Source organism: Eptatretus burgeri, chromosome 1 (assembly GCF_056783735.1).
Source record: "Eptatretus burgeri isolate ZD-2024b chromosome 1, Ebu_testis_v1, whole genome shotgun sequence".
NCBI classification, from domain to species: Eukaryota; Metazoa; Chordata; class Myxini; order Myxiniformes; family Myxinidae; genus Eptatretus; species Eptatretus burgeri.
In genome coordinates, this window is record NC_140961.1 from 30,858,565 (window position 1) to 30,878,803 (window position 20,239).

At 42.3% G+C, this 20,239-nt stretch overlaps 2 protein-coding genes across 4 annotated transcripts in view; both read left to right on the forward strand.

Annotated features, from left to right (window-relative positions):
* The window catches only part of LOC147034164 (uncharacterized), a 266,468-nt gene that overhangs the window by 109,932 nt on the left and 136,297 nt on the right, over nucleotides 1–20,239 (forward strand). The gene's annotated exons all lie outside the window — the stretch shown is intronic.
* Nucleotides 6,848–20,239, forward strand: part of LOC147034165 (uncharacterized) — a 32,281-nt gene continuing 18,889 nt past the window's right edge. The window contains exons 1-5 of one of the 3 annotated variants that reach the window (XM_085877641.1): nucleotides 6,848–6,953; nucleotides 7,134–7,218; nucleotides 7,624–7,700; nucleotides 9,512–9,593; nucleotides 16,629–16,678. In XM_085877641.1, the coding sequence (XP_085733767.1) occupies nucleotides 6,946–6,953; nucleotides 7,134–7,218; nucleotides 7,624–7,700; nucleotides 9,512–9,593; nucleotides 16,629–16,664 (288 nt within the window). In that variant the 5' untranslated portion in view covers nucleotides 6,848–6,945 and the 3' untranslated portion in view covers nucleotides 16,665–16,678. Of the gene's footprint in view, nucleotides 7,219–7,623; nucleotides 7,701–9,511; nucleotides 9,594–16,628; nucleotides 16,679–20,239 lie in introns of all 3 variants that reach the window. The other 2 variants (XM_085877626.1, XM_085877633.1) reach the window with 2 other exon arrangements.

A 20,239-nucleotide genomic window follows, 5' to 3' on the forward strand; every position in this document is an offset into this window, starting at 1 on the left:
CAGTCCATACAAGTGCTGAAAAGTGTGGGGGCAAGTACACATCCCTGACGAACTCCAGTAACAACTGGAAATAAGTCAGAGATGGTACCACCACACTTCACAGCACTCTCAGTACCAGAGTAGAGTTCAGACATCAGATCGATCAGTTTTGGTGGCACCCCATGAAGACCAAGAATCCTCCAGAGGACATCCCGATTCACTGAATCGAACGCTTTACAGAGATCAACATAGGCTGCAAGCAGCCCCTGCCGAAACTCTCGTCTGCGTTCGGTGAGGACACGAAGTGCAAGGATACGGTCAATCGTTGACCTCTTTGGTGTAAAGCCTGACTGCTCTGGACGCTGGTGCTCAAGCAGATGGTGGCGAACCCTATCGAGAATTATCCGAGCAACGACCTTGCCCGGCACTGAGAGCAGCGTCACCCCTCGGTAGTTGTTGCAGTCTTGGCGATCACCCTTCCCTTTCCAGAGAGGGACAACAAGGCCCCTCTTCCAGTCAGTTGGGATGATGCCTGTGTTCCAGGCAGAGCACAAAACTGCATGCAACGACATGAGTGCAGCATTTCCACCAGCCTTGAGAAGTTCGGCATGGATGCCACAGATCCCTGGAGCTTTGCCCCGTTTCAACTGGTTCACCGCAGCCCGTGTTTCCACAAGCGTAGGTGGACCACAGTTGATTCGAGGGTCAGCAACAGGGATTGTAACACCCTTGACGTCCAACTCGACAGTTGGGGGATCAGCCTGGTACAACCGCTCAAAGTAACCGGCCCAGCGGGCCTTCACTTCAGACTCCTCTGTCAAGAGCCTACCACTCTCTGCTCGAACTGTAGTGCTTCGAGGGATGGGCTTGGATGAACGTAATGCGCGAATTCCCCTGTAAGCGGGACGAGAATCACCTGTCCACAGGTGATGCTCTACCCCCTCACAGATTCCTCGCACATAGGCCTCCTTGTCCACCCTCAGTACACGTACAGTTTTATGCCTCAGCTCCCTGAACAGCTCAGCTCTGCCATTCAGCCTGGCCCTGCGACTCTGGTCAATGGTATCCAGTGTCCCTTGAGAGACAAAATTCTTCTTTGCCCTGCGGTGAGCTCCAAGGCATCCACCGGCAACATCAAGGACGGTGGTCTTGAAGGCACTCCACAACTCAATAACTAATAACACAACTCAGTATAACTGCTCAACCTTTGGGGAAACTTACAGATTACTTCATAAGAACAGAATTTCAACAGAGAGGAAGTCCACATATACATTGTCTGTTCTGGATTTACAGAGCACCAAAAATTGGGAAGGACTCTGACAGATGTTTGCCAGTTTATTGACAGATACATTACAGCAAAATTACCTATACAGGAGGAAGATCCAGTTATATAACCTTGTTACAACACTTCAACGACACAGTTATTCGGGTACATGCAAAACAAACACTCAGGCATGCCGATTCCATTTTCCAAAACCACCAACAGACAATACAATAATAGCACAACCACCAGATACTGAAAACATTGATCCTGCTTTGTTCGGGAAAAGGAGGGAAGATAATGCGCATTTCCTGAAATTGGTACAGGATGCTGTTCTGCATGACTGGAACAGATCTTTAGATGACATTCTAGCACATGTTAAAATGACAGAACCGCAATATATGAAAGCCTTACAGCACTCAACAAGCAATCCCACCATTATTTTACAATGTCATCCCTGGGAAACAACTATAAATAACTACAATGCTGATCTCCTAAAGATTTGGTCTGCAAACTTAGATGTGCAGTACGTAACAAATGCTTATGCCTGTGCAATGTATATTTTGTCTTCTGTTAGCAAAGGAGAAAGACAAATGGGAGAGCTTCTAAAATTGGCTTCGAAGGAATGTCAGAAAGATGATTCTATATGCCATCAGTTGAAAAAGCTTGGCAACGTCTTTTTCACTCACCGAGAACTAAGTGCACAAGAAGCCAGTTATCGACTTAATTCTATTCCAATGAAGAGGTGCAGCCGCATAGTCAATTTTGTAAACACAGGACTTTCACATGAGAACAAGGATGCTTAAACCAATGCAAAGACTGCAGTTACTGCCAGAAGATTCTGAGGACATTTTTGAAATGCATATAATTCATCGATACGCTGCGAGACCATACAGTTTGGAGGCTATGTGCCTGGCTGACTGCTACAATATACAGACATAAGGAAGGACCTACAAAAGATGCACAAGTTGGTTATGAGGATGATGTTGAGGAAGATGAAGATGTTGATAATACCTCTGGGACAGAAATACACCTTAAGAACAACCTTGGAACTATGAGGAAAAGGAAGACGGGAGCTGTCTTGCGATCACCACGATTTTCTTCTGTAAAAATCTCCTGATCGATACCATCATGCACTTCTAATGTTGTACTATCCGTAGCGCAAGGAAAATGAAGATTTAAAGGGAAGTAAAGAGACTTATCAGGAGTTTTTGGAGACTGTTATAGAGATTGTCAAATAAAACCAGTCAGTGTTTGAAAGCAATTCTGAGGAATTGGACATGGCATTGCAAAATATTGGAAATCTTCCAGAAGATATGTGGGACCAACTTGCAGCTGGACAGAAACAGCAACAATATGACGAAAAAGAAGAGAAGAAGCCCATCTGAGGATGAGGAAGCCGATGAATACATTGGGAGTTTGAGCATTCTCCCAGAATTAGGCAGGAATACTACCACTGATGAAATGTTTACAGTTGAATATGCCAACAAGCAATTGTCCACAGAACACTACTTAGATCTTGTGAAATCACTCAATACTGGACAATGGAGTTTGTTTGATTACATACTGACTTGGTGTCGAGATAAAGTACATGCAACCTAGAAATCTTCTCCTGTGTCACCTTTCCATATACACCTAACAGGAGGAGCTGCAACAGGGAAGAGTCACTTGATTAGAGCTGTTGTCAACATGGCAGAGAGAGAACTAAAACCAATACATGAGTCTGCAGACAAACCTACAGTTCTTCTGATCGCTCCTACTGGCATAGCTGATGCCAACATTGATGGAATGACCATACATCATGCATTGTGCCTACCTGTTCAAGGAAATATGGATGAGGATCCTTCAGTCAGTCAGGAAAAACTTTCATGTTTGCGACAATCTCTGGAAAATCTTACTATTGTCGTGATAGATGAAATTTCCATGGTTGGTCGACAATTTTTCAACTGGATATACAAGAGACTGAATCAGGTAAAAGGAGTTTTGTGATGTGATGTGATCCCAGTTGTGATGTAGCTGTTGGAGATTTTTTACCAGCTCAGTCCTGTCAAGCAATCTTCTATTTATTCAACACCCCAGGATGGTTACCAGTGCTTAAACCCTTTTCATTTATGGAAAGACTTTCAGTATATTGGAACTGACTGAAGTGATGAGGCAGAAGGGGGATGAAGAATTTGCATTGTTATTGAACAGAATTCTTCTGGGTGGGAAGTATGTTTCTGATGAAGATGATGATGTGCTGAAGTCCAGAATACGATCATCATGTGACCAAGACTACCCAAATGATGCTCTCCATGTCTATACAACAAATGATCTTGTGAATGAATACAATGCAAAGAAATGGAAAAGCTTGAATAGCATTGTGAGAAGGTAGTACATGCAGTTGATTCAAAGAGGGATTCAGGCACACATCAAGCACAAATCAAGAGCTTTAAATTTGGTGCAACAGACACAGGTGGTTTAGCAGATACATTGGAACTGGCAGTGGATGCAAGAGTTATGCTGATAAAGAACATTGATGTAATGGACCGGTTAGTCAATGGAGCCCAGGGTACAGTTGTAGATTTTGTCCACCAGAATAATGACCAAGACCAAGCCATACTTGCAGTGCTTGTCAAGTTTGATGATGCCAGTGTTGGTCATCAGCACCAACTTAAGTTTCCAAACAAAGTTCCAGGTGCAGTTACCATTTATCAAGAGGCAAGCAGTTTTCTTCTAAGCAAGAAGGGTGCAATTCAAGTTACTCGGAAACAATTTCCACTCAAAGTAGCATTTGCCACAACAATGCACAAGGTACAGGGTCTTTCCCAAGACAATATAGTTGTTTCATTTGAGGGAACATTCAAGAGCGGTCAAGCCTATGTTGCCCTTAGCAGAGCAAAGACGCTGGAAGGATTATTTCTTCAAAGCTTTGATAGGAAGAAGATCATTACAAGAAACAACAATGTCAAAGAAATACATAGAATGAAGACACACATGCCATTTAAAGAGTGTATACAAGAACTACAGAATCTCTCAAATGACAAGTGGACAAAATTAAGTCATCTCAATGTCACATCATTGTTAAAGCACAGGAATGAATTGATAACGTACACAAACTTATTATTATTCCCGCGCTTTCGAAGAAAAGCGGGAATATTGTGATTGTGTCCGTATGTCCGTCCGTCCGTCCGTACGTCCGTCTGTCTGACCCTGTAATTCCTCCTACACCGTTTGAAATAGGAACTTGAAACTTTGGGACATAGTAGATTTATTTATGGGGAAGTGCACAACACTTTCGGATTTTTGATATGACCCCTTGGGGCCGGGCCAGAGGGGTTGGGGTCATGGGGGTCAATTAAAAAAAAATTGTCTAGCTTTTTAAATCAAACATATTCATGAGTTATACATTTAACAACATATTTTTTTAAACACATGATAATCAGAGGGTGCTTGGGGGGGGGTAGGGGGTGCTTAACGGATAGGGGGTCAAAATAGCTCCTCCTACACTGTTTGAGATAGGAACTTGAAACTTTGGGACATTGTAGATATATGTATGGGGAAGTGCACAACACTGTCGGATTTTTGATATGACCCCTCGGGGCCGGGCCAGAGGGGTTGGGGTCATGGGGGCTGATTTTTAACCTCCGCCATCGAAGATGGACGGAGGTTACTGTTTTCACCCCTGTCTGTTTGTTTGTTTATTTGTGAATAGTATTACGGAAAAAGTCCTGGAAGGATTTTGACGAAACTTGGTGGGGGGGATTAGGTGTGGTCCAAGGATCATGCCATTAGATTTTGGACTTGGTCCAAAGTCCAATATGGCCGCGATGGTGGCCATTTTGAAAAAAATATTTGAATTTTTGTTTTTGCATTTCTACATGTTTTAAGTGATTTCCAACCCCCCAAAAAATAAATTTGTTAGAGAAAAAAAAACAAAATTTTGCAAATTTTTTTTCAAAAAAATTTCGATTTTATTTGAACAATATTTGAATTTTTGTTTTTGCATTTCTACATGTTTTAAGTGATTTCCAACCAAAAAAAAAAAATTTGTTAGAGAAAAAAAAAAAAAATTTGCAACTTTTTTTTTCAAAAAAATTTCGATTTTATTTGAAAAATATTTGAATTTTTGTTTTTGCATTTCTACATGTTTTAAGTGATTTCCAACCCCCCCCCCCCAAAAAAAATTGTTAGAGAAAAAAAACAAATTTTGCAAGTTTAAAAAAATATATATATTTTTTTTTGGCATTTCTACATGCGCGTCGATCTAGTTTAGTTTATTCAATCGTGGTTCAGTAGAGTCTGATCCGTTTTGACCAACAATGAATGGGATATCAGGTTCACTTAAGTGACCCAGCAGTATTGGCGGCGGAGGTTTTGCACTCTACCGAGTGCTCCCCCTCTAGTTTTAAAGTGTATTTGCCATTGTATATGGTAAATTCTTTTATAAATAACTTACTTATGTGGCCCCCATGAGTGACAAACAGTCACAGGTTTTACTGTATTTATCTAATTGATTATGAATAATTATAATTATTTTTATACACAGTTCATTCCAATGATTAAATTGATGCAGTTCTATATTGCTGGGCAGTGTTAAGTTAATGTTTCATGAAATGTTGACATGCTTGCAATGACTTCTGCTTTAGTAAACATAGTAAGTCTTTGGTCATAAAGCACATAAAATAGAAAAGAATAGTCAATCCATTTTGCAAGATAAAATTTCACCTAGCGTTAATGGGACAAAGCAGTGCGTGCGGGAATATGCGATGGTGTGCCATCGACAACGTAGTTCTTGTTTGAAAATGCAATGAGCTCTGGTTGCCATTGTAATAGACCTGATAGCCAATTTAAATCTTTATCTCAGTGCACACAAACCATCCCTAACAGAGTGATTTTATCCAATACTTTACAACAGATTCCATGCTTCCATTTTCTTTAAAAGCATTTTCAAGCAAATAAAGAGAAATGAGTACATAATTTGTGGACAAAGAATACATCTCAATATGAAAAATATTTGTTTCAGCATGATCAATGCAGAAACACCAGTGCTTTGCGATAGTCATGTGATCCACAGAGCTTTCTATCATCATATATGTCCATGCTCACATTTCACAAGATGGAATTAATGATTGGACTTCCACACCATTCTGTTGATCATTTCACAAAACTAAACTGAGATGGAACAAAGGATCCCTCCACCCACACTGCAAGTAAGTGCAATGCAAGGGGAAGGAGGGAGGGATGAGGCAAGACGAGGGAAGGTTTACGTGTTGAGGCTCATTGCATTTTAAAACCAACAATACAAGAGAGGTTTAGTGAACTTCCACAACTTTTACAAGCAACTTCCACACTTTGTAGTTACACGGTCAAGAAATGTTCCTATAACCTGTTGCAGATTCATATGAATCCTATATGATGGACAATGCTTAGGTGTTCTGGGTGAAATAAATTGCAGTTGAGAGAGAAAATAGGTGAAAAGGCACAAACCATATATGGACAGGAACGCATGCCATGTATATAGAGGTTGGCCGGGACAAGACTTTGCCAGAAAGATTCCACTGGAGTCGGCGTTTCCTCATGAATTGAGCACAAGCTCTTTCTCTCTCCAACAAGACCGCCCTGCCTTCCACAAGCAACCTGCCAACACGATGCTGCTGCTCATGCACTTTTGAGCCACACCCTTCATTCTGCTGCCCTGCTCGTCCATCTGCTCACTTTCCAACATGACCAGGTGTGATTATTTGCTTTGTTTGATAAAATGTTCACAATGGTCATCTCCACGTCTCCGTATACACCCTCACGAGACTCGAAATGATGATGATCTCACAGTGAAGCATTTGCATGTCGGGCTGACTCGGTTGTTGCTCACATTGCTGCATTCACAAGTCATTCACATTAATGTGGTGTGCAGTGATATTGTTTTGCAGGAGTGTGCAAGAAATACTCTGCCCTTTCTCATCGAACGCAATTTCTTCTGCAATGACTCATCCCATTTGGTAACCCAGTATTCTGGAGCTCTTATCTTGCACATGTGACCTGTCAAACTCCTTTTGACATTGGTGTTTATGTGGATTCGTTTCACTGAACTCTGATATCAGGGTTGTTTTGTATCGGGTTGTTTTTTGTTTTTTGCCCAGAAATTCAACTTGCCTTTGAACTGTGTCGTCTGGGTTTGAATCTTAACCCAGTTTTAAACTGCCATCCTGGTGTTTTGCCAGTAGCCGATGCATCAATGTGTGTTTCTCGGATGGACGTTGGGTGGATGTCCCATCTGCTGACATTAGTCAGCTTTAGTTGGGTGGATGTTAAAGATCTCATCGTGTCCTTTGAGAGTTGTTGACAAGTTATCACCGACATTATGCAAAAATTAACGAAGTGCAATTGACGGTTCTTTACTGCAGTGCCGGATTTCGACATGTGGTGGCCCCTGGGCAACCTTCAGTAGTGGAGGCCCACCCTACCTAAGAATACTAAAAAGGTGACAAGACATATTTACAGTCATCCATAAAGAATATTTTTCAAGAACAAAGAATCTGAACTTCTTTATAAAATAGAGAATGAGATAAGATGAATATCTTATATCTGTTATAGATGAATCTCTTATATCTGTTCCACTAACTACCAACTACCATTCAGGCACTCACAAATAGTGGGGCAACTTCGCTAAATATAGCATAACAATTGTGCATTTTGTGAGGAAAGCACCAAATTTGGCACACTAGTAGCCTATCATATTATGAACAGATTTAGATATTGGGCCATCTCAAATTCAGCCGCTGATGGCTGTGGCAGCCATTTTCCACTACCATCAAAAATTTGATGGCCACAAACATCCGTTTTAATTTTCAGGTGGATATACCCACGTAAAATCAATTTCTGTCTCAAGGAATCTAGTTATGACGAATGAATTGAGTATTTAAAAGTTAAAAGTAAAAGGGAAAGTTGCAAACTATAACTTTGTGAGCACTGTTGACGTCAAATTGAATGAATAGGATATCAGGTTCACTTGAGTGACCGAGCAGTATTGGCGGCGGAGGTTTTGCACTCTACCGAGTGCTCCCCCTCGAGTTTGTTTTGTATTTATCTATGCCGAAGTGACTGCAGAACAACGCGGGGCCATCGCAGGTGAGTGGCCCCTGAACATTGTTCACGTCGATTAATATACTGTTTTCTGTGATGGTGCGGATATTGTAGAGCGGTTGCTAAGTGGCTCTCTCTCTCTCTCTCTCTCTCTCTCTCTCTCTCTCTCTCTCTCTCTCTCTCTCTCTCTCTCTCTCTCTATCTCTATCTCTATCCCTATCCCTATCCCTATCCCTATCCCTATCCCTATCCCTATCCCTATCCCTGTCTCTCTATCTCTCTATCTCTCTATCTCTCTATCTCTCTATCTCTCTATCTCTCTATCTCTCTATCTCTCTATCTCTCTATCTCTCTATCTCTCTATCTCTCTATCTCTCTATCTCTCTATCTCTCTATCTCTCTATCTCTCTATCTCTCTATCTCTCTATCTCTCTATCTCTCTATCTCTCTATCTCTCTATCTCTCTATCTCTCTATCTCTCTATCTCTCTATCTCTCTATCTCTCTATCTCTCTATCTCTCTATCTCTCTATCTCTCTATCTCTCTATCTCTATCTCTATCTCTCTATCTCTCTATCTCTCTATCTCTCTATCTCTCTATCTCTCTATCTCTCTATCTCTCTATCTCTCTATCTCTCTATCTCTCTATCTCTCTATCTCTCTATCTCTCTATCTCTCTATCTCTCTATCTCTCTATCTCTCTATCTCTCTATCTCTCTATCTCTCTATCTCTCTATCTCTCTATCTCTCTATCTCTCTATCTCTCTATCTCTCTATCTCTCTATCTCTCTATCTCTCTATCTCTCTATCTCTCTATCTCTCTATCTCTATCTCTATCTCTCTATCTCTCTATCTCTCTATCTCTATATCTCTCTATCTCTCTATCTCTCTATCTCTCTATCTCTCTATCTCTCTATCTCTCTATCTCTCTATCTCTCTATCTCTCTATCTCTCTATCTCTCTATCTCTCTATCTCTCTATCTCTCTATCTCTCTATCTCTCTATCTCTCTATCTCTCTATCTCTCTATCTCTCTATCTCTCTATCTCTCTATCTCTATCTCTATCTCTATCTCTATCTCTATCTCTATCTCTATCTCTATCTCTATCTCTATCTCTATCTCTATCTCTATCTCTATCTCTATCTCTATCTCTATCTCTATCTCTATCTCTATCTCTATCTCTATCTCTATCTCTATCTCTATCTCTATCCCTGTGGCTGCTGGCTGCTGGCTGCATCATTGGTTGGGACGCAGCTATGCCACTGATGCAGTGCCCCCTTACCATTACACAGGTACTCATTTTGCCGACTTTGGAAAGATGACAGGCTGAGTCAACCTCCTGGTGTGTATTAATTCAAGCGGCCAATGGGGCTTGAACTCAGGACCCTGGGATCCCAAGCCACCACCCCAACCACTAAGCCAACACCAGGCTGCTAAGTGGCTTAAGCACTTCAATGAAATGGTTGATAAGGAATGGCTCACTTGGCAAGCGATTAGCAATCACCAAATCGTCATATGAAACACACACCTCCTGGAGGTGCCTGGAATATCAAATATATCCAAATTGGACAAATGAACACTTTTAGCAGTCAAAACTGCTGCTAAGTTTAATGCCGGAGTTTAAATTGTGTAATTTGGCTTACTTTACGAGATTCTCGAGGTTATATCATGTGCAGAAATGAAATAAAGCTACGAATGCTGGCATCTCCAGGTGTATATAAGCACTGCAGTGTACCCAGCGATTCATACCTATGATGAACAGGCATTCAATAACATCCTTGCAGCCTGTTCCAAGTCAAGGCATGGTTGAGCAAGGAAAAAAATATGGTGCTTCAGAACCCAGTGAGGTCATCCAGGTTGTGCCTAAAGTCCCCATCAAGATTAAGTCGCCAACGATGCACTTGATGAAGGATGAAATTAAATAAGACCGTCAATTATCGACAAAAGGGGAGTTTCAATGACCCCAAACACCCATTTTTCAGTCTTGTACTCCCCTTGGAGTTCCCTTGGTTATGCATGCCAAGTTTCAGGCTGATAGGTTTCATGGTTTTGTAGTTATGAAGGAGACACACACAGACACAGACACAGACACAGACACACATACCCACACACACACACACACACACACACAGACACGCACACACAGACACGCACACACAGACACGCACACACAGACACGCACACACAGACACGCACACACAGACACACACACACAGACACACACACACACACACAGACACGCGCACACAGACACGCGCACACAGACACGCGCACACAGACACGCACACACAGACACGCACACACAGACACAGACACACACACACACACAGACACACACACACACACAGACGCACACACACAGATTGCTGGAATTATTTACTGTCATGATAATTGACAACACCGAGAGTCTCCCTGTTGTCGTCCTCAGGAATTAGTTTATTACTCGAAGTGACTGTCATGGTATGTTGTACGGTTGCACCATTCAGTTCACGTTAACACGTCGTGAAGCTGGTTGTCTTGTGTTCAGGTAGTTTATTCGGTTGTCCTGTTTCTCGCGGTCGCTGGAGGACATTGAGGACATCGCTGGAGCGAAGGTGAAGCCGCACCGCAACAACACGACGGCCAGGAAATCGCCATACAGACTCACAACTTCAATCGAGGATCACGAATACAAAACGTATAAAGGGGGAAATAAACGTAAACGTCACAATGAAAATCTCGAGCGAGGTGGAAACACAATCCAACCAATGAAAATAAACCAACGTGATGACGTCAACACGTAGTTGCAATTTGTTATTTGACGAAGCGCCAATTGATGTTTGATCGATTGCGGTCTGGCGTTGTTTGTTCACGTGGTTTTGATGGATTTCAAACGATGGCGGCGGCAATCGGGTGAGTTGTTGATGGTTTCTTCGTGTTTGCCTTCATTTCTGGACGAGTTCAACCGTCTCTGCGTCGATTCGCCACAGTTTGTGTTGAAGAATTGTTTGTACGGAACTCGGGAAAATTTAATGGATATTTCGCGCTTCATTCGTGTCGAGTGTTGGTCCCGGAGTCGGGTGTTGTAGTTTATCTTGTGTTCGATATCATTAAATATTATTAAATAATTAAATCACGGTGATTGTACTTTTGTACTTATGTTGTACTTTTAAAATTGGGAACCTGGTCATTTTATATCCGATTCACACTCTCAGTGATGTACTGTTTATACATCATCGGGGGTGGTGGTATGAGGGGGAGGGTGTGAGGAGGGGAGGGTGTGGTGGGGGGGAGGATGTGAAGAGAGGTTGGGGGGGGGCAGGGCCGGATTTTCCAATAGACCATTGGCCTAGGCCCACCAGTAACTGGGGGCCCACCGGGGATTTGTGGGTTCTCTGATCGGTTTCATTGTATGCTTTTTATTATGCTTTTTATTTTACAATTTATTATGCTTCAGTTTCATTGTATTTTTCCATTATTCCTATGTGTAAGATGTACTTGATATGGAACTTGATTTACTTTGATTTACTTTGATGTACTTGATATGGAACTAATTTGATTATAAATTAATTATTGATGTGTTACATTATGTTGTAATTCTTTTTTTTTACATAACAATATTATGATATATGTATATATTAAAAAAAAAAAAAATTTGGGGGGGGGGGGTGCACTGATAAGGTTTGGCCAAGGTTCCACAAGCAAATAAATCTGGTCCTGGGGGAGGGTGTGAGTTTGTGTGTGGGGGTGGGGAGGGTGTGAGTTGCTGGTGTGTGTGGGGGGAGGGTGTTTGTGTTTGTGTGTGGGGGGAGAGTGTTTGTGTGTGGGGGGGGAGAGTGTGTGTGTGTGGGGGGGAGAGTGTGTGTGTGTGGGGGGGAGAGTGTGTGTGTGTGGGGGGGGGGAGAGTGTGTGTGTGTGGGGGGGAGAGTGTGTGTGTGTGGGGGGAGAGTGTGTGTGTGGGGGGGAGAGTGTGTGTGTGGGGGGAGAGTGTGTGTGGGGGTGGGGGGGAGGGTGGGTGTTTGTGTGTGGGGGTGGGGGGGAGGGTGTGAGTTGCAGGTGTGTGGGGGTGGGGAGGGTGTTTGCAGGTGTGGTGGGGGAAGGGTGTGAGTTGCTGGTGTGGGGTGGGGAGGTTGTGAGTTGCAGGTGTGGGTGTGTGGGGGGAGGAAGGTTGTGAGTTGCAGGTGTGTGTGGGGGCGGGGGAAGGGTGTGAGCTGCAGGTGTGTGTGGGGGCGGGGGAAGGGTGTGAGCTGCAGGTGTGTGTGCAAAGGAAGGGGGTGAGTTGCAGGTGTGGGGGGGGGGAGGGTGTGAGTTGCAGGTTATGTGGGGAAGGGTGTGAGTTGCAGGTGTGTGTGCAAAGGAAGGGGGTGAGTTACAGGTGTGTGCGGGGGGGGGGGTGAGAAGTGTGAGTTGCAGGTGTGTGTTTTTGATATTGTGTGCACACTTAAACCACTGGATGTAATGAGTTGAAATTTGGAGTTTGTCCTCTTGGGAGGGTGGGAGGGGGGTTTAGGCATTAAAAGAAAAAAAAAAAAAATCATGGAGTTGGTGGTATCGGTGGTTTCCAAATTCCTCTGTGTAACACCGCTCTTGGTGGAAGAGTTTTACAAATCCTCGCAGTTTAGTATTACAATATTGCCTGGATGAAAACTTTATAAAATCAAAAACTACTTTGCCAATTTACAGGGTGCTCTGTATTTGATACACTGGATTAAGTTTGTATAAAAATGGTGGTTGCACTCTGAGTGCACATGGGAACGCTCTGCTAAAGGCCCGGTCACACCTTGACGTTTTAGCCAGCGATGGCAACGTATTAAAATGTATGTAAAACGCTGGCTTACGTTGAACTTTCGATGTTTTTTTTTAAAGATTTAAAGATTTTTTTTTAAAGTCTGTTAAGTAGAGCTGTTTAAGTGTTTTCTTTTCATTGTACATTGCATTTTATTAGTGATAACTCTGCTCTTTGTTGTGCTTCCCCTCCCCGATTATTATTGTAAAATAAACCCCCCGTGTTAAATGTACCAGCTTGTTTTCTGTGCTTTCCTCCATTGGCCTAGCATGGTGCGTGTTGCGAATTGGTAGGGCCGTTCGTGCCGTGGATTGTTCATTTTGACCGGCGCGGCTCTGGTAACTCTGCTTGGTTACGCCGGATCCGAGTCGGTATCTGCGACTCGGTCCGGACAGAGTCTGCCGGGGGTGTGGTTTTCCCCGGTAGTTGGACGACGTGGTACTTAGGTATATTGAAATTAGGCAATTAACCCTACCCCACGCCGTCAAAGTATTGGCGATTCATGGTCCTGAAAAGGGGCCCGTGCCTTTCAGACTTATCCGAGAGTCACGACCTAAATTCAGGTGTGTGGTGGGAGACGTCTATCCACCACCTAGTACAGCATTTGTGCTGTTCAAAAATTGTTTTGCCCTGCCCAAGCTCCTGTATATCTTGCGTGTGTCTCCCTCCTAACTGAATGGTGCACAGGTAGGAGCTTTTGACCGCACCGTTTGCGAAAGTAAGTAAAATCTCCAATGATGCTTTCAACGATTGTGCTTGGATGCAAGCTACGCTCCCAGTTAAGCAGGGAGGTCTGGGTTTAATGTGGGTTATTGATATTGCTCTCCCTGGCTTCATCTCCTCATTGCTGGCATTCCCTCCCCTTCCCCCTCTCCACCCCCCAGTCGATTCCTTTCTGTCCCGTGTTAGCGGTTTGGCATGAACGGGGTTGTTGACAGCGGTGGTGTTGTCATGAAGTTCAGCCCATATTGATGTTTGCCAACCCGGAGGCCTGGCCCGGCTTAGCTAAAATTCATGGGACGTTGAAGCAGCAAGAGTGGCTTTTGTCAGCCTGTTGAACAGTGCAGATCATGTCACCAGAGCCCATCTTTTGGCCTTTCTGTTTCTTGACCCTGTGTCTTTATGTGTTGTGGTTGCACTATGAGTTGCAGCATCAGTCTCTGAACGGCATAAATGTTGATGCGGCAGAATGATGGATACACTTGGACACCATTGTCTGTCATGCCGTTTCAGTGCCAGTCAATCTTTTAGACGTTCGACCATGAATGATGTGGTCAAACATGCCCTTTATGGGGCAGGGATACCATCTGTCTCAGAACCCCTTGGTGTAGACCTTGGTGAGAACACCTGCCAGAATGGCTTGAACATTGCCCCATACAAGAATGGGAAAAGTCTAACCTGGGATTGCACTTGTGTCGACACTTTCGCCAAATCACACATTTACAATACAACTTCAAAAGCCGGAGCGACTGGCACCGATGCGGAAGTTCTGAAATGCAATCAATACGCCAGCCTCAGCCAAACTTATTTATTCGAACCAATCACCGTCGAAACAACCGGAGTGTATGGATGATCTATGTCAATTTTGTTATAGTTTCATCTTTTTTTAAACTTCCATTTGCTTGATTGAAGTTTAATTTATTTTTTTTATTTTAAGTTTATTAACAATTAATACACAGTTAGTGTGCGTAGGTGAACAAAAGCAACTTCGGTTGGGCAAAACTTCCTGCCTGAACTAATGTGTGGACCATGTTGGACCAAAGAAGGAAAAGATGAAACAGGTGCCAGGCTGGGTTCATTTATAACATGAGCAATTTATTTCAAGTGAGGGTGAGGAAAGGTCATGTGGCACAACAGAAGGTTTTATTACAATATGTGAAGCAGGCGAAAGCAAAGATTCCTGGGTGCGGCAATAGAAAATAGTTATAATTCACAAAAGACAGTGCGAGCTTAACCGATCTAAACTTCTGCAATCTGAACTTATTCAAACAAGTGCCCACAGACACACACCTGAGGAAGCTGGAGAGCTCAGAAAGAGGAGAAGCAGTTGAGTTGGCGACCTCTTGGTACCTGATGCGGTTGACGGACCTCAGCAACCCAATTGCTTTGAAGGGGGGAGGAGGGAAGAAAACTGGGGAGTCTATGGTGCTTGAATGGGAGGTGTAACTGAGGTCACTCACTAACAGTGAGTCCCAGCGCATATTTGCGCTTTGAGTTGCGTGTGCCGACTCGCAGGCACCTCTGTTCCCCGGCATCTCGAAGGATGGTGGTGAGCGTCCAGAGAGCTAACGGTGGTTGTACTGAGGTGGGGAAATCGCTGTGGTATATGTGGTAAGGACATTGGAGCATTAAGGTGGTTGTGGTGAAGAGACTGAAGTGGTTGTGGTGAGAAGGTCGAGCGTAGGTTTCTGTGGGGATTTTTATGAGGCGTTGCGATTATGGTGAGCGTTATGGCGTCATGGTGAGTCGTCCATTTGTGAATGGCGCACAGTTCAAACGGGGAAATGGCGTGCATATTGCTAATGAGACCATCGCTGGAGCGTTCCTGTCTGGTCTGGCTTGCAGCCATGCGTGAAGATCATGTGTGAAATAAAATGAATGAAAGAACAGCAAAGGGGAATTGAAGACGTAACTAAAAGCCCGACGCAATGCATCTTGTCCCAATTACCCACTAGACATAATGTATGGGCTAACTAAACTTGTACTAATGAAATAAGTGTCTCAGGACTGCTGTATGTTGGGTGCCATTGCCTTGGGGGAGTGCAGGCTTCGCAGAGCCGCCACAATATTATTTAAATTGAAAGATTGGCTTAAACTTTTCCTGTCACTGGGGACAGATATCTTTGATAACTTTTCCCACCACTTGGGATGGTACTCTTCTGAGTTATTTATTATTTTGAATCTGGGTTCAGGGATTGAAATCAAACTTTGTTGAAGTATGTATGAATGATGTAATAATGTGGGTGGAGGCATGTCTGGCAACGCCACGATATGGAAAAGTGCTCTTCTCGTTTGCCCTTCCGCTCAGTGGTGAATAATCACTTTAAAAATTCTTGGACCCAGTTCCGGATCTTCACTAAATTGAATTAATTCTTCCTTGTCACACATCCAGCCTCTCCACTAAATTTCGTCTGAATCCGTCCAACATTTTGAAATATCCTGTTCACAAACGGATCTTGAAGTTCAATCTTGAGGTTGGACGGATGATGTTTTCTGGCTCTCCTGATAATGGACACACGTTTGTTGTGGGCTTTGTGTGATTAACTGAGATTGTCTTTTGTCTTAAGTGCTTTACATGAAGAGAAGGCAATTTGTTTTAAATATGTCCCTCTGTGCTGTGTTTACCTTTGCAATCTCTGTCATCCATTTTCCTTGCAATCCCCATCATTTTGTTTTGCTCACAAGCTGCAGCTCCATGACCCTCAATCCAAATAAACTCTCCATTGCGACTTTGCTCTGTCCCTTGAGTTTTTGTAATTTGATGACAAAAATATTTTTGCATTCATGTTTTACCTTGATGCATAATTTAATTCCCATTAAATTTTTTTTGTTGTTGCTGCAGGAAAAAAAAAAAGGGCATCAAACGGGAGGTTTGTGAGGCTGCTGGATCAGGTAATGTACCAGTTTGTGGATTGTATCTGTTTACCGATTGCCAGATGTGATAATTGTGATATCATTGTTCCATCATTTATCAAATTTCACACTGAGGCCACAAATGTTTTGAAAGCTTCCAGTTTTAAGTCGAGAATAGCTGAGATTGTCGTGGGAGCTTTCCCAAAATAGTTCCAATGTGAAAATAATGTGGTGTACAGTTTTATTAATTAATTATTTATTTATTTGTATATTCGCTCATCCCCCGTGCAGTGGTTGGACGGGGTTTTGCAATCACTTCTGTGTGTCTGTGTCTGTCTGGGCCTTAACCCTTTTTAGGTCATCTCTATCATCTCAGTAGAGATGACGTAATAACAGTCTCGAAGTCTGTCCGCCCGTCCATATGTCCTCCGTCCGTCCACAATCAAACCGAGTGGAGACAAATAACCAATAGTGGAATGGATAGAGGTCGATGAGACATGCACAACGATATAACTTTCAAGGTCGTCCAAGGTCGAGGTCAACGTCACGAGGCTGTCAAAGTTGCGAAAATCGTCAATTTCAAATCGTATCTCCTCCCTCATTTATCAAGAGAGATCAAATGTTATTCGTGATTCAGATACTACGGACTATTATCAAGAACAACACAAGCCATTTTTTTGAAATTTGCTGTCGTTCCGATTTTATAGCCCTTCAAACTTCGTTCTGATTCCCCGTATGGGCCATTCATAAAGTACATACAAAAAAGTATTAAATTAAGAACCGGAACTCTCCGAGACAAATATTACAATTGAAACTTTTGTCAGATTTAACTAAAACAATGGAACACAAGTTTATATGCACACTTACTTTCATTTATTACATTAACATTGTCTTGAATGTCAATTTGTACTTTTATTTTCATAAATGACGTGCTGTGATATTAAAATAAAAAGGTAAATCGCACTGCTCGGGACTGCATTGTCATGACTTACAAACATCGGTTCATAAGGAACTGCTGGCTTTGGAAGCGATTAGCGTTGTATGAGGGGGTTGGTTGGTTTAAAGTCCGCGTAGGCCTGCGTTATGGGGTGGGTGGGTGGTACGACTGCTGCATACATACTTTATGAAAGTGGTTTCGGACGACATGAAAGCGTTTCAGAAGATGAAGGTGAGCCTGTCGTCATCGCGAGGGGGAAAAAATATCCCCGTTCACAGGAACATTTTCGACTTGATGTTGAATCCGTGGACGTCAATAATTGTTCCATATTACTGTATTACTGTAGTTAATAATTACTGATGCATTTGAGATAAATCTACAGTTCGTTATAATCTTCAAGTATTCTGATGTGATGTGAGACGCATATCGGGGTGGGTGGGTGGTCACTAGCCTACATACAGAGGGGGGTGGGTGGTTTTGAAACCCGGAAGTAGAGCATACGTACTTTATGAACTGCCCCTATTCCAGTCTGGCACAGAGTTACTTGCTTTCGACCTCTGGCAGAGATGACCGGCACTCCCACTCGGGGGTATTTTTTAATTTGAGCTTTTGTCATCAAATTATCTACAAAGCTTTATGATGAGAAGATAGAAAAGACAAATTAATAATGACCTCAAAAGGTCAGCATCACAAATTGTTAATTTGCATCCAATTGACCTGAAATTTTAAGAATTTGCATGTTGGGTCACTGAATTAGTTCCCAATCCAAAGCTGAAAGCCGATTATATTTTTACTTTTTTTTGAGCAAAAGGTCAAGGTTGCTTAAAATCATCAATTTTCATCCGATTGACTTGAAATTTGGACAGGGTGTGCATATTGTCACTGAATTGGTTCGTCAATAAAATGCAAGAGGCTGATTGTTTTGAGGTGAAAAGGTCAAGGTCACTCAATCCTCAGTTTACATCAGATTGACTTGAAATTTGAGCGGGGTTTGCATCCTGGGTCACTGAAACCTATTCCTTTAACGTCAAAAGGTCGTGGTCGCCTGAAATCGTCATTTTGTTATTTTGGCTGATTTTGTCATATGGAAGAAGAAGAAGAATGCGGACAGCCTTTGCATTTTCAAATTCCTTCTGTTTTTACTTGAAGGACCCGCTCTCTTCGGGAGTGGCGTGGTAGGTTATTCTGTTATCCATATTCAAAACGATGTATTTTGAAATACCCCCCACTGCAGAATTCAAAACACCTCACTGCACTGGCAAATGTGGGGACAGCAATACTGTACTGCAAAGGGTAGCGACTTGTACTACCCTATCACGGTGACACTACACATTCACAGAAAGAATTTGCGTCTCTGCCCCAACTTCCCTCCCCCCCACCCCTTTCCCCACCCACTCCCCAAAGACCACCAGCAAAGACAGAAACACCCTTGTATACAAATTGATGTCATTCTGATCCGATGCAGCAAGTCTGGATTTAATCGGCCCAGAACTGCAGGAGGAATACTGCGACAAACAAACAAACACAAACACACACCGGTCGTGAATTATAGTTACTGGCAGAGTACCCGCCCTTGAAGTGATGTTGTTGCACGCATGCACCACATTCTTCTGTCCCACACCTTTTTTTTTGAGTGGTCAAAAGGTCAAGGTCACCCAATCCAACTGAAAGCTCTGTATAGGAAGTGTAGAGGCAACTGAAGGCTCTGCAGTGTCAAAAATATAATGTAACCTGGGAGTAGGGTGAATATACTGATTCTTGCTCACTTTTCCCCATGTAAGTGAATTAGGGATTTTCAGCGATTCATATTTTTTTTCCCTCAAAAGTAAACCCCCTTTTTATCCCAAGGTATATTTATTTGTCTCCCCTTTTAACCTCGGGGCACTCTATTCACATAACCAATGCAATAAGATAAAGATTTGTTCAAGTTGCAAAGTAGTAATGTGATTTGTTAAAGGTGATTCTGAAGAAATATCTGAAACATGTAAGCTGAGGGACATTCTTTTTAAATAACCAATGCATATTGTTTAGCTCACTCATTGAACCTATAAACATTTGTTCATTCTCAAATTCCTTCAATAGTTTAATTTTCTTGGCACAATAATCCCCATCTAAAATATTTAAAAATAAAACATTTGAATCTTTATATTTTTCAAGATACCCCTTTTGTGTCATTATGAAATGATATATTTCTCTTAATGATCTCATCTGACCACCTCCTGAGTTGCATATCATTTTGAGATTGTAGTAAATTATTTTTCCATTGTTCAATTGATAACCATCAAATTTTTCAGTCCATTCAAGGATATTTATTATTTTCTTTACATCCTCGAACTTATTCGTTTTTAAATTGATTCGCTTATCTGTTTTATTTACCTTTGTTTTAGTTATTTTTTCAATAAGACTTATTTGATATTTTTCGCATTCATTATGTTTTCCATTTATGTACCAAGACTGAGATTTTCTCCACTCTTTAGTTTGATTAATACTTGGTTCGACCATTTATATATTGTGAAAAAGATGGCGGTGGCCCTTAAAAACCCTAACCCACATTGTATTCTATAAACTCTATGATTAAATATTCACTCTGTCATACAATATCCATATGGAACACAATCTATTCCATTATCTAAATTAAATCTCTTATCATCAAAGGCTCCTAA